This window comes from Mchenga conophoros, linkage group LG3, assembly GCF_057382185.1.
Source record: "Mchenga conophoros isolate Kocher_MC1m ecotype Shallow Benthic linkage group LG3, M_conophoros_male_GT1.1, whole genome shotgun sequence".
NCBI classification, from domain to species: Eukaryota; Metazoa; Chordata; class Actinopteri; order Cichliformes; family Cichlidae; genus Mchenga; species Mchenga conophoros.
Genome location: NC_140528.1, coordinates 72,424,847 through 72,439,075, shown reverse-complemented (window position 1 = coordinate 72,439,075; position 14,229 = coordinate 72,424,847). Strand labels below are relative to the sequence as shown.

General features: G+C 41.9%; 2 protein-coding genes across 2 annotated transcripts in view; one reads left to right on the top strand and one right to left on the bottom strand.

Annotated features, from left to right (window-relative positions):
* Positions 1-1,068: 1,068 nt before the first annotated feature.
* On the bottom strand, positions 1,069-6,368 carry gba3 (glucosidase, beta, acid 3). The gene is made up of 5 exons (XM_085269589.1): positions 6,009-6,368; positions 4,647-4,871; positions 3,736-4,538; positions 2,921-3,044; positions 1,069-2,184 (listed from the first exon to the last, which is right to left on the bottom strand). Exons 1-5 carry the CDS (start codon positions 6,061-6,063, stop codon positions 1,982-1,984), a joined length of 1,410 nt encoding a protein of 469 aa, XP_085125715.1. The 5' UTR covers positions 6,064-6,368; the 3' UTR covers positions 1,069-1,981.
* A 1,038-nt stretch (positions 6,369-7,406) lies between these two features.
* adgra3 (adhesion G protein-coupled receptor A3) overlaps positions 7,407-14,229 on the top strand; it is a 31,076-nt gene continuing 24,253 nt past the window's right edge. Inside the window, exon 1 of the mRNA XM_085267094.1 lies at positions 7,407-8,425. Coding sequence (XP_085123220.1) covers positions 8,211-8,425 — 215 coding nt within the window. The 5' untranslated portion in view covers positions 7,407-8,210. The remainder of the gene's footprint in view (positions 8,426-14,229) is intronic.

Sequence of the window (14,229 nt, the reverse complement as noted above, 5' to 3'; positions counted from 1 at the left end):
TGAACTTTGTCAGATGCTATGAAATGTGCTTCAAGCTTGTGCTCAAAAGCAGCCTGCAAAGAAGCTCTAATCCGAGCGGCAGTGGCATTATTCATGTTTCCACAATAGCTTGTTATTCATCAGAAGACAAAGGAGATTCTCATTCGGCTTGACATAGATGGAGGAGGGCCACGAGGGTATTATTCACATCTGTTGAGAACAGTAAGCACAGCCAACTGGATGTCGCGATACACAATGCTTATTAATGCAAACAAAGTCTCCCAACACAGTATATAAATGGCGTTTTCCTTCACGTCGGAGCATAAATATTAATTGTATTAAATATATGATGTATTGTAGTTAAAAAGCTCCTTCACTTGTTTATTGTTAAGCCAACAGCATGCGCTTTATTAATGAGAGCAGCACATCACTGCATGCCACATAAAAAGCCGTACACGCTGAGGTGCGCTGTACTACAACTGTGCACCACGAGGTGGCACTGCAGGCTCACAAACAGATGCTGTTAAACCGCTCTTCTTCTCCGGTTGTCCTCCCCTTCACAGGTGTGTAGCTGGATCAGATACATGTACACACCCGCAGTGCAAAACCTGAAATTCAGCAGCGCTCATTAAGCCCCTCATTAAGCTCCATAGCAGTATAGTTTGCTCAATACAGCATCCAAATAATCCTTAACCTTAACCACGGCAATGAATCAGCAGACTGCCTCAGGGTGTTTTCCTTGTTTGGTTTTTCCCTCTAAAAGTAGTTCATTTGCACAGCTGTCCGGGGAACACAAATTGTATTATGCTCACTTCCTGTGGCAGGACATCTGTTGCTTTCAGCTGGCACGCCTTCTGAGTGTGCTGAAATGCTCTTTATGCACCCAGATGACATTATCATAACTAAGATGAGTACTGCATTTTGTCTTATGTCGCATCCTTTCCATTCATAGGGCAGGTGGTTAGAAAAGGGGTTACTAATTATACCTGTTTCCCCCACAGCAGCTAAACTACGGTATTTGTTTAATCTTGTCAAAGAAGTGAAGCATCTGCTCAATCAGTCTTTATTCCAAATAAATGGAAGCTATGGGCTTTGATGTGTCACTGAAAAAGGCTTTATTTCCGCGCGTTCCTTTGTCTCGACACCGTCTTCAGTGAGCTCACTGAGACAATTTGCGGTCATAAAACCACTGCTTTCATTGATATAATCACATTATTGCTCATACTGACACTGCTTATAGCGCTTTAAAATTGCCTGCAATTGTAAGGAATGCAACTGTGGAGACTGTGGTTTCTCTGTCATTCCTCAGGTACTGTTATCGTCATGTGGGCATGTGCACTGTGTCCGTTACGTCTGTAAACAGGAAACAGCCTTTCACATCACAAAGTGAAACTGCTGAGCATGTTTTCCCATACCTGTGTCACTACAGCTACAGACCTTCAACCTTTTAGTGAATCACAACTATTCAGAGAACAATTCAAGACATTAATGCAAGATATCTCGCAGATTCCAGTCACGTGACTCTTGCTGGTAGATTTAAGCTAAAGATAAGATCTTAAATATGTAAACAGACCGCCAGAACAGGTCAGCTTTCACATAATACATGTACGCACAATAAAGTCATTCACAGTGATAATGCCATTATTATTGTTGGGTTCTTCATAAGTTCTTCTCCAGCCCCATGAAGCAATTGCAGGGCCTTACAGCTCGCTGGTTCTGTATAAACCTTCCTTACCTGCAATGAGTTGGGATTCGGCAGGATAGAATACCGATTTAAATACCACTGAATTAACATAACCTTATTTTGTCCCTGTCTTCACATCATAAAGGCGAGTGAGAAATTATACTCCTGAGACAATTCACCAGCTGTTTTTGTTAAACTACAAAAAAATTCATAGGCAATACTTCAAATCCAAAATAAATCTGGATTCTTGACTCCAGTTCTTGAAAGCAAAAGCATGTTCATAATTCACATAGTAACGCACATTTTTTCCAGCTACTCTTATTTAGACTGGCCAGATCGGGATTTTGAGATGATTTTTGCATATTCCCGTCCAGATTGGTACAGAGTTCGACTCTGCTTCAAATCACTGAAGTCCACGTGGAACAAGCCAAAACGAACGCTGAATCCATCGGCCCATTCAAAGTTATCCATCAGAGACCATGCAAAATATCCACGGACGTTGATCCCATCTTCTTGTATAGCTATACAAGGACAGAAGAAAGGAGTTACATAGAGCCATCTAATTAAACCATGACTAGTATCATGATATGTGACAAAAGGATCATTCTAAAGTACTAGCAAAAACCTGTTTACTAGGTCCACTCATTTATATCTTCATTATAAAAAGTAGATATAGCAAAAACTGCTGTTCATAAACATCAAACAGATGGATAATAAAGACGCGTGTATTTATCTTTCTCTTTGCAAACGACATATTCATTGCATAAAAGTAATCAGTTGGCGTCGCTGTCGCTGAACACTTACTCACAGATCTGAATCACAACACATTCCCGTGACCCCAAAGTGTTAATGCGCTAAAAATTGATTAGCAGAAGCAACGTATGCGTAAGATACACACAGACGTATGTGTAACGCTTGTATCTATAGTGTCGCTGTCAAAGGCATCTGAAATGAAATGGTAATGAAACAAGTATTAACTTTACCGCACTGGGTACCCCTCTTTGAAAGTGAGGTAAATAAAAACCTTTTGATACAACACAAACAGTCTTTGGAAACCAAATTTATGATAAATGATAGCAAGAAGATTAAAGGTACATCAAACCAATTAAATGTTTTTTGTTTTAAACAAGACTAAATTTGTCAATTTGGAGAAGCTGCAGAATTAAAATGATATTTTAACCATTATTTTCCCGATTCGCATGCTTTTAATTTTTTAAATACGCAGGATTTATGCAGTCCCGATTTACTAGCCATTACCTTTTGCCACTTCTGAGATGGTGTCCTTGTAATACATACAGCGCTGGGCATCCTCGATCTGCAGTGGCCCCACCTGAGAGAAACCATTCTCTGTAATGTAGATCGCCGGGTTGTTAAAAGTGTCCTGCAAAGTCATAGGGCAAATATTATTGTCAAACAAGGCATCACAGCCTGTCAGACATTCCAGGGGGAGACAGATTGGTCTACAGTGTGCCGTTCAGCTGCGTTTCAACGGCGCCAGGCTCAGACTAATGGCGTGTGACAAGTCACAACAGCAGGAAATTGCTCGTTTGCAAACACTTTTCAGCAAAGTAACTGTTTCATTCAATGTGACAGCACTAATGAAGCATCAGTGTGTTTCTGGAGGTGTCGAAAAGAGATTGCTGCATGCAAAATCAATAGTGAGACACTAAACAAATGCCAGTGTTCTCCTCGTACGGTTGAAGGTGATCTATCTTGTTGCTGGTCAATTCATTTTGAGCACCGACTTTACTTTTCCGCAAGGTGAATCCAAACTGTAATGAAAAGATTTGGTCGGCCCTTGGTTTGGGTTATTTTTAGTGTAATATATTAGCGTAAAATTGTGCATTTTTACATTTTTGGACTCTACTGCAGTAGCTGTGCATGGCTCACAGTTTAAAATAATCCTTATTTATGTTATGCCGGGACTGGTGAATTATCTTAGTCAATCATTTATCTGAAACAAGCGCTTTATACTCCCTCCCCCCACTTTTTAAGGAAACTTTCTTCTGATTGGCTGCCCCACACAGACTGTAACCAAAAGAAAAAAAAAGATTTTTAGGAAAAAGTTTTACCTTAATGTACTTTAGGAGTTTCCTCAAGCCATCTGGCACTACAGCCAGCCAGGACAGTCCACTGATGGGCCAGGATGAATCCAAAACTTCCTCTGTATCTTGGTCTCCGTTTATACACAACATCTTTTCACAACCTCCTCCTGGTTTGACTTTGCGAGACGTGTAGTAGTTCAACGCAAAGAAGTCGGCAGTTCCCAGAATGGCAGATTCATCCTTGGAGAAACTGGGGAGCCTTGAGGCTGCATTGTATCCTAGCTTCCTACTTTGAGCGTCTATAGCAGATCTCATTATTTCTGGATAATCACCGGTAACAAACACGGGCCAGGCGAACCATCCCAGTTTAAATGCAAGGTCACGTTCAGTAGCAGCAATGTCCTTGGGGCAACCTTGGTTTAATGGCTCACACCAGTCGCTGTTGAGGGCAATAGACACGGCACCTTTCTGCTCTGACCTGTAGCGAGAATTGTAGCTGTGCCAGGCCATGGCGTGGGCCCGCAGCATGTTGTGTCCTACCAGGTAGGCAGCAGTGCCTTTCTCTTTTAACCCTGGGGCATGGATGCCGTCTTCGTGTCCCAGTTTGGCGCACACTTGTGGCTCATTGATAGTGATCCAAAGTTTGACACGGTCCCCAAATGTTTGGAAACAAAACTGAGCGTAATTGTCAAAGAGACTGGCTATACCAGGTGATTTCCAGCCTCCCTGGTCTTGCAGAGCTTGAGGCAGGTCAAAGTGGTAAAGGGTAACCATCGGTGAGACATTTGAGGTTAGCAAATCATCAATCACTTTGTTGTAGTATTGCACACCTGTTGAACAGAGAGTGCCATAAATGGGTAATGAGATACAATTGCCTAAAGCCATCAAATAGGCCTGGATCTAATTCCAGCATGTGTGTTTCAGGTCTATGAAAATACCTTTCTGATTGACATGTTGCGTGGTCCCATCAGGCAGGAGGCGGGCCCAGGAGAAAGACAGGCGATAGTGCGTCAGCCCAAGCTGCTGGATACACTCCAGGTCTTTCTCCCACAGCTCATAGCTGTTGCAGGCCACGTCTCCATTCTGGTCCCCAAACACTCTGCCTTTCTCATGACAAAATGTGTCCCAGATACTCGGTCCCTTGCCGTCCGATTGCCAGCCACCTGAACGACCGCGTAAAGGTTGTTCAGAAAAACAGGTAAAGTGTTGACATATAGAAATATCACTCTGTGAATTTATTGTGACAGCATCTAAGACGTCATCTACTCTAGCGGTTATTTACATTCATCTAATTACATAAGTGTGTTAAAGACTGTATTAGTCTGCCAATATTTTTTTATGTGTACCAAATGAGTGACAAATGTAAGGAACAACTAAAAAAAATGTGGGGAGAAATACAAGTAAATGTCGGAAACAGTGTTCAGAAGAACACATTCAACTTAGTTTTATTTATATACCACCAAATCACAACAACAGTCGCGTGTAGCTGCTTTATATCGTAAGGTAAAGGTCCTACAATACTAAAAAGAAATGTCCAAGAATCAGACAACCCCCTATGAGCAAGTACATGGTGACAGTAGGAAGGAAAAACTGCCTTTTAACAGGAAGAAACCTCTGACAGAACCAGGCTCAGGGATGCGCAGCTATCTGCTGCAACCGGTCAGGGGTTAGGAGAAGGAAACAGGCGGCAGGGTTTTTTGTTGCATTCGAGTTTTGAAAACCAGAAAAGGAGCCATTCTTCCTCGGGTGACTGACAATAGCATTATGGGATATGATCAGACTGTGTCACAGAAAACAAAAAGTAATATGGTGGTGAGAGATGAGCCAGCCTTAACCATATTCTTCAGTCCACATGGGCATGAAAGCGTCATGGGGGGTTGTTGGCTTCCATGATGACAGTGCATAGATGCATGGGCCATACAGGTCACCGAATGGTTTGGTGAATAAGAAAATCATATGAATCACAGACTTAAGGCCCGTTTAGTCACCAGATCTCCATTAGACCAAATGCCCTGTTACACCAATGTCAAAACAACAAATGAGGAAATGATGAATACATTTTCATTTATCTGTATCTCCATCAATATATGCAGTGCAATGGCTACTATTTCTTTACACATGCTTAAGTTTCACCAAACACTCATTTAAAGCATGTTACAGAGTCAATAGCGCCAATATTTACCAAGTAAAGTATTCACGGTAAAGCGAATTACATTAGAGGTTCTCGGAGTGTAAAAACCCCCTCTCTCTCCCGCTCCATAACAGTTATCACTGCTCCATTCAAAAACTTGTTTACATACCTTCTATTTGATACGCAGACGTCGCCGCTCCCCATGCAAAGTCACGTGGGAACATGTTTTGTGCATTAGGACGCTGAAACAAAGGTGTTCCTATATCTTAGCGCGTTATGCTTTTATCTCTCTTAAATTTAATACACAAAGCGATTTGTCTCCCTACAAAGCGGACGTTTTTTTGTTTTGTTTTGTTTTTGTTTCATGTGGCATCGCAGCCATTAACGTCCACAGACCAGGAACTACTGCGAGATGTGACGTTTCGTAAGTCACGTACAGAAGATTTCATCCAGTACGGGAAACTCCGAGGATAATTATCTCGCTGGATTTTGCTTTTTTCGACAATGCCACTACTGTAATACTAGCTTAATTCTGTTATTAAATAATAATAAATCAAAAACACATTAGTTTACGGGATTCGGTCTTTTCATGTTCAAAATTTAGGGCAGGAATGTGGGATTAAGAAATGAGGAAATGAAATCCGAGGTGCACCTGAAAGCACCGCAAGAATGAGTCGAGGGTTGCGATAAAATCAAAGGCTGTTGCCAGCTTGGTAAATTAGTAAAAGTCTATTTTGCAGTCAAGCAGAGCAACTAAGTGAGTTTCTGCTGTGAGTTTATGGTATTAACTTTTTTTTTTTTAAATTATAAAACAAATAACATAAATTCAAATTGTAAAGACCCAAATATTACGATGCTATTAACAATTTGGAAAGAAGTATTTCTCTAGATAGTATAAGAAATGCAAAAATGAACTATAGTTATAACACATATGGTATGATACTTCCGTATCATATACAGTCTATCGTTAAGCCTCGCACGGGTTCTAATAATGCTGTAGTCTAGTTTTCTATATGATGAAGTGAATCATTTGATCTCATCAAAATGAACACAATGGACTGCGACAAGAGGGCAAACAAATACTATCAGATTATCAAGAGTATTACATTCTCAACTCGGTGGAGTGGAAAGATTCAAACGTCTGTATCAGGGCAAAAACAAATCCTTATCATGGCTTTCATGTGAACTGCAAACTAGACCAAACGACCAGAGGTGAAAGTACAGATCCTGTATTACGATAAAATTAGCAAGAAAAACATAAACACTCACTTTTTTTAGTCCTGCAACAGCAGTATTTTTTTATGTCCACCATATTTTTTATCGCATTTTTATATCGCAGGTTTATATTTTAAATGCTATATTACTTATGTTGATAGTTTTACATGTAACTGTGCACTGTTTGGTGATGTGCAACAGGTACATATCCAGAAAAGACACTTTTAACAGTTCCTTTGCGTTCAACCAATGAACCTCGTAGACGCAATCATCCCCCAAACTCAAAGGAAGTCATCTCCTGGTGCTTTTATTATGAAATGCGGACCGGATGTGGTTTGGAATCTGCTCGGCCTTGACCGCCCCTGACTTTAGTGGCTCCCGGGGCAGGACCATGGGACTAGTAGGACTTCTCAATGGAAATAAGGCTAGTTTTAAATCTTTTCTAAAGACACCGGTTAACAAAACGGACACGCCGACTACTCTGGATACGTTATTATACAGTTTTTAGTGTATTTTTCCCACATTGGTAGCACAGTTTGAGCTAAAACTGTTGTTGTTTTTGCGCTCTGTTTTTTTTCCCTCAAAGTAATTTCCTGTTCATGACCGGGGGCGAGAGTTTGCACGCTTGTTTCTCGTCCCGTACGTGTTTCGAAGTAATGGGAAATTTAAAGTGAGCGTTAAAAAAGCCCGACCGCGTTTCCTGAAGTTGGGAGCGGATAACCTGGGATGACTGCAGCCGCCTCCTTTGGATAAGACAACACACTGACTTGGACCCACGCTATGGGCAACAAAGGGAACCTCTCAACAACTGGGCTAGTTATTTAGCTACCAGGGAGGATACTCGGCATTTGAAATGTGGTAGATTTGCAGAGCTGGGAGGAAATGGAAGCCGATGCCAACATGGAAAGGGAATTCTAAATGAGTCGTTTTCCAAACAAAGAAGGACACCTCCGTCGGACTGAACACCGCCGAGCAAAGGGAAAGCCTTGCGAGAAATGGAGGAGGAAGGCTCGCTTGAGCCAAACAACATACTTGCAAAGGTCTCATTCTTCTTTGCCCGGTTCTAGCAACATCTACCCGCCCGCCTGTTCTGTTACCAAAACATTGTTTCCTTCGCCGGTGCTGCAGTGCTTTTCTGGCCGCGTGTGAATTAAAAATGAGGGTGGATCGTTTGCAGTTGTTTGGGATTTTGCTGCTGCTGAGCGGCTGCTGTGGCTCAGCGGCATCATCCGCGTGCAAATCGTTTGATGAAAACTCGAAAAGCGGTGGGAAAATCGTGCCGTCCTACAAGAAAGTGGTCTGCAGCAACATGGAGCTCCATCAGGTGTTGCCCCCGGACTCTCTCTCTTTCCCGAACAGAACAGTGACACTGTGAGTACACGCATACAGATGCATGCTGTGAAAACACATCCCATCAGTCACTAGATTCACTTTATTCTCAGTAAGGACTGTTTCTTTCCTGAAAGTTAATGTTACTGGAACTGTTTGCGACGTCTTAATAACCATCTTATCCCCCTTATTCATACTGCACAAACATGGAAAGATAAATATATCTTGATAAGCCGACCACAAACTATCATTTCACAGCTATATACTGTAAATAGCAGTGTAAATACTAACCTTGTGTAACAGTAACCCCTTCCTGTTATGCAGTGATTTATGCAGAGGCTGCTAAATTGCACACATGCCATTATAAATGTAAGAGCTCATAGGTTATGGATGTGATTCTTTTTCCACCTGGTTTTACTCTGGCATGGTTAGATCCTGACAGCACACCTGGCTAACACTAGCCAGGTGCCTTTTTTTTCTTCAAGAATTACACTTTTAAAGTTTAGTTTTAGGTTGTTGGTATGTAGCCACTACAGTAATATGGCCTTACATCAGAAGCAGGCTTTGAGGCTGTGCAACCACTGCCTCTCCATCAGTGTCATTGATTAAAGTTGCTGGTCTTTGTGTGGCAGTCTGCAGGGATGAAACGCACACCGAGACACAAGCTGCTGATTGATTGAGGCCTTTGTGTTGTGTCAAGTCAGAGCAGATTTAACCAATTGACACTCTGGTTTTGGTCCATCACTGAGCATTTGACAGGGAAAAATAAATAAAAAGGAATTTGAATAATCTTGACAGTAAGTCGAAGCTGCGTGCACCCCAGAGCTCTTGTACTTTGTGGTGGTGGTGTGCAATGGAGGAAATATGAGAATACCAGGGCAGGGTGCAGGAGTGGAAAGCAAATAATGGACTCCCAGGAGGGAAAGAAAGGCAGAGGATTGGCTGGTAATAAAGAGTTGTAAGACAATTGCAGTGCATGTTTTTAAGAGCTTTACTATAAGCCACTTGTTAGATTTGAGGCACTTTCCAAAGGCGCACGTTTTTAAAAAATGTTAGTTTGTATTTCAAAACAGGACTCGACTGCATTTGCAGATATTTGAAACTTTCTTGTGTCATATGAGACTTGAAAATCAGCCCATGCGCATAGTTTCTGCAAGGATGTTGTTAAGTTTGGAGTTTGGGTTTATGTCCAGAGTAATTTTATCAAGTAACTGGAGCCCAAAAAACATCCAAATTAGGCCTGTATAGTCTATCCTGGGTGGAGCTCCACACCTGGCAGTCATTCAACCAAGTGTTATTACCAAAAGCACTGATCCAAAAACACAGACTGTACGCTTGTCCTTATGATTAAATGTCCCATTAAACAAAGCATTCATAGTGTGCGTCAGTTGTTTTCTTTACTGTACGGCATCAAGAAGCCACGAGGAGTCCAAATTTACTCCAGCACATGCCTGCTGTGATGTTATTGGTGGGTAGAATCAAACCGCATATTCAAGCTTCTCGCTAACACAGGAATAGATCATATGGGTGAGTTTACTGTGTGCGAATTATTAGTGTTAGGGCAGATTTACCATTACCTGCACAGACTATGGGATGTCTCATTGCAGTTTAGTTTAAAGGATGGTGAGCAGAATGGACAAGTAGACAAGATCCGTCGTAAACTGGAATAAAACACTTGTATGGCTCTTGAATAAAAAAAGAAAAAGATAAATTCCACTGCTTTTATTTTTATTTTCAGGAAGGATTTATGGAATTAGTGCTAGGTATGGTGTGCTCTGAAGTAATGTAGTGGGCCCTCCCTTCTGTTTGCTTTGTCTTTATGTCTACAGTGAGCTTGTAGTCTCTCATCACGCTCTGACAGTGATGGATCGGAGGTTGAGCCTGGTTGCTCATGATTTAGCGCTGAGCTCCAAAGAACAAGAGCAGTGTAATTTGAGAGCTCGACCAAAAACAGCCATGAACGCGAAAGATTTTATTCAGTCGCCCACGTTTGTTTTTCTGGGAAGCAGTTGTCGTTTATTGTTGGAAAACAGTAGAACTACCCTGTACTTGTGGAACTGTCTTCATAGTTCCCTGCAGACATGAGTGGCAATGAAATGACAGTTTATGCTGACTGCAAAGTTTTTTGGGTGGCAATTTATAACCTGTAAAATCAGCGACCCCTCTCGGGAGACGCAGCTGGCCTCGTAGGAGTCCCAGCTGGTGTGAGAACCCTTTCCCAGTCTTGAAAATGATCATCCCCCGTTTCTCCTTGTTAAGCCAAAGCTAATCCCAACATTTTCAGCTGCTCTTACTTTGTCTGTTCATGCAGCGATAATACTGGGAATAATGTCCGGAAATTCACAGATGAGATTCCTCGAGGTGTGCGAAGCTAATAGATCTGTATCTAAATGGCCCTTTAGCAGGCTTTCCTGCCAAATCTCTCGCTTTGGATTAATTTTTTTGGAATATTAAAAATTTCATCATTTTCAGTGCCCCTCTGAGGTTAATACACAGTAATATCCTTCACCTACTCTGGCCCTTTGGGTGTCAGTTACGGTATATTGTCAAGGAAGTGATTGATGGCATGGTGTCTTTCTTGTCGGAAACAGCATGTTAAGCTAGATATGATTAGAAACCCATCTGTCATACTAATTCCACCCCTTTGTACTTCTGATTTACCTCTTTGGGGGGTCTTCTAACAAATAAAAAATGTAATCCAAGCTTTTCACGTGAGAAAAAAGAAAGAAAGCTTTGACCTGTAAGCACATTTCTTTTGGAAGTTTGTCAAAAACTCTTTAGACTTTGAACTCGCTGAACTACAGTGATAATTGGCTTGACTTCATTCCAGAAAAGTTACCATGCGTAAGAGTAGAACAACCAGAAGTCTAACTTTAATCGTCGCTGTTTACACATGAGCAGTTGTACAGCTAAATTAGCTATCGTCTTACCCTACTTGAATGCTTGGTGTTATTGGCCTCGTCCTCAAACTGAGTTTGTGTAGTTACCCGGTTTAGTCCTGCTCTCAATGCCTCTCGGCAGAGAAAAAAAAATGAGTAATACATTCCTCACATTTGTGCTCTCCCAGTGATACCACATGCCTAAGTAATCCGAGAGGAAATGACACAAATGTGTTTACAGCTGGCCTGTCCTCCCGTGTCAGTGTGGGCCCTCGGCTAATATACGAGTGGTTGAATTTAACTTTTATTTTAAGGGTTGTCTGAGTAGTATGCATGGGTGTGAGCATTTATTTCTGTGTACCTGTATAAGTTTCAGCCTCTGCATCCACACAGACAGGAAGAAACTAGACGTGAAGTATTCACCAAGCTCATATTTCTTTACAATCCTTGTTTAGTGCATATATATATTTTAAAAAAGGATCCATTCACAGGAGCACCTGGATCAGACTGTAAAAATGCGTGCACCTGGTTTTGGCCGCTGCAGAGCAGCGCGGGATTAATGTCTGGAGAAAAGCAGGGATTTCCTCCCTCATGGCAGAAAAAAATCACTCTGATTTGATGACACATTTGAGTGCAATAAACTGTCTTGTTTCGCAGTAGTGCAGACCTGGATGCTGTAGGCTCATCTGGTGATTTCATTTCCTTTAAGTCGAGCTCCGTGGAGTTGTTTCCCCTTTGGATTTTAGATCTTTAAACTTTTTTCAGCGTGATTGTAAATTCTGGTCCAAAGCGCAATCTCTGTGCTGACGTCAGTCGTCTCATCAATTTTTCCATGTCATGCTGAGAGATTTTAAAGTGCTTGTGCGAGGAGAGTGCAGGTGCTTGCTGTCATGCATGTCCTAAGAGGGTTTGTTTTTGGTGCTTTCCGAGCAAACCGTTGGTCTCAAGGAATGCTCCTGTTTTGTTTTTTTTAAATAGTAGTTCTGAAGTGTTTGCAGAAGAGGGTAAAATCCCAAAGGCGAGGCATTCACTGACAGCTGCGCAGAAAGTCAGTCTGCAGGCTTTCATTTCGCAGACCAGTTGAGCTTTGACTTTGTCAGGTTGCCTCAAGTATCGCTTAATCCCAGACAAGCAATTCAGTTCGGTGTGTAAACACGAGCTACGTGCTGTGCGGTGCCTACACGTCTGTGTTCATTTTCCTGCTCGCCCCCCCTTTTTTTTTTCCTTTACCCCGGTGTTTGAACAGCGGATCATTTTTCCATTCAGCTGCAGAGCTATAAGGTGAATACCGCACTCTAATGGTTTGTCCTGTTGAAAGCTGAAAGAAGATATTTTAATACCAATGACTTACAAGGATGAATTTGCAAAAAGAGGGTGTATGACATGTGCCTTTTTGAGCTTGCCAGTTCGGATGAATCACTGCACCTTTATGTTTTCTACATTTTTTTTTTCACTCTTTTGTCGTCCATTTTTCTCACACAATATTCCTGAAAAAAGTCTTCATACTTTGATTTTTTTTTGTAGAATAATAAAGAGCTGAAAATCTTTACATTGGCACATGAGAGCACCTCAGCCACTGGACCAGGTCCTTTCCCCACCTGAACTCAGACCTACTTTTCCATGCACTATATTCAGAGGAAGTCACTCTAGAAGGGTTTTTATGAACCCATCTGCAGCCTGAATCTTATTTGAAAACCTGCTGAAGGGTTACAGATCTCCACGCTGTGAAGTTCTTTGTCCAAAAGCCTCTTGAGCATAAAGAACCTGTAGGGAGAACTCCAGGGCTTTGTCCTTGAAACACTACGTGGCTGCTTGCACACTTAGCAGTGGCTGGCCATTTTGTGTGTTTCACTCCCTCGCTGCACAATGTAAAAATTGCCTTTCACTAGTGTAGTTTTTACTCACATAGAGAATGAGATTTAATCTAGACAAGTGCATTTTATACTACTTGTGACTAAGAGTGGAAATTCTGTTTTTAGAGAAGGTTTTTCCATAAATGTCATTGAGATTTATACCATCTGTATCAGTAGACAGGATGTGAGATTTTGTAGACTCCCCTAGCAGCTTGTTCCTGGCTTGAGCTCAAGCAGGTCTTATCTATGCATCAAGATAAGCAAGACTCCCTCATGTGTTGTTAGAAGCACAGACTGAAGAAATTCCACAGACTGGTCCTTTGTCTGGCGACCTCAGGCTGATTTCATGAGACAGACAGCAGGGAAGCAGACGATCTAACTACACATGTCCTGAGGCCAGTGAAGACACTAGTATTTAAATGGCCGTGATCTCTATGGAGACTCGAGGCTTTGCTCTATACATATTATTTACCTAGTCTGCAGTGGTAAGGCTTTCACATGAATGCAAGAGTGCAGAGAGGACTTTGCAGCCCAAGCGGTTTCTAATGTGGCGAGGTCACACTCCTGTCATGAGGAAGAGGGTGGGACAAAGCTAGCAAAAGAGCCAAAGAAGGGAGGAATGAAGAGAGGCCAAGAAAAGTGTGCATGGCTCTCAGGAGAACTCTCTTTTATAGGTTTATTTGGATGACTTGAGACTTACAGGGCTTTAAATGTGCAGTTTTGTAGCCAAACCTAATTCTTGATGCTTTACATAACCTCTGATGATGTCGGTGATGGTGAAGGTTTTCTTTTGCCTGCACTGAAGTTGTTTTCACACATGGACTTGGGGACAGTATTGGGTTTCAGGTTTGGGCATTGTTTGAGTAGCCATGCACACACAATTGCATGTTTACCCTTTAAATTTATTTATTTATCACGTATTTAGAATTTCATGCCTAAAATCCTACTTTTCTCAAATGCCCAACTCAGGTTTAGGTTTTACCCCCAACCCTTTTGTCAAGATTCTCATCAGGGAATTCTCCATCCACCCATTTCCTTCCATTTATCCAGTTCAGGGTCACTGGTGGGCTGGAGCCTATCCCAGCCCTGGACAGGTTGCCAATTTGTCATAGGG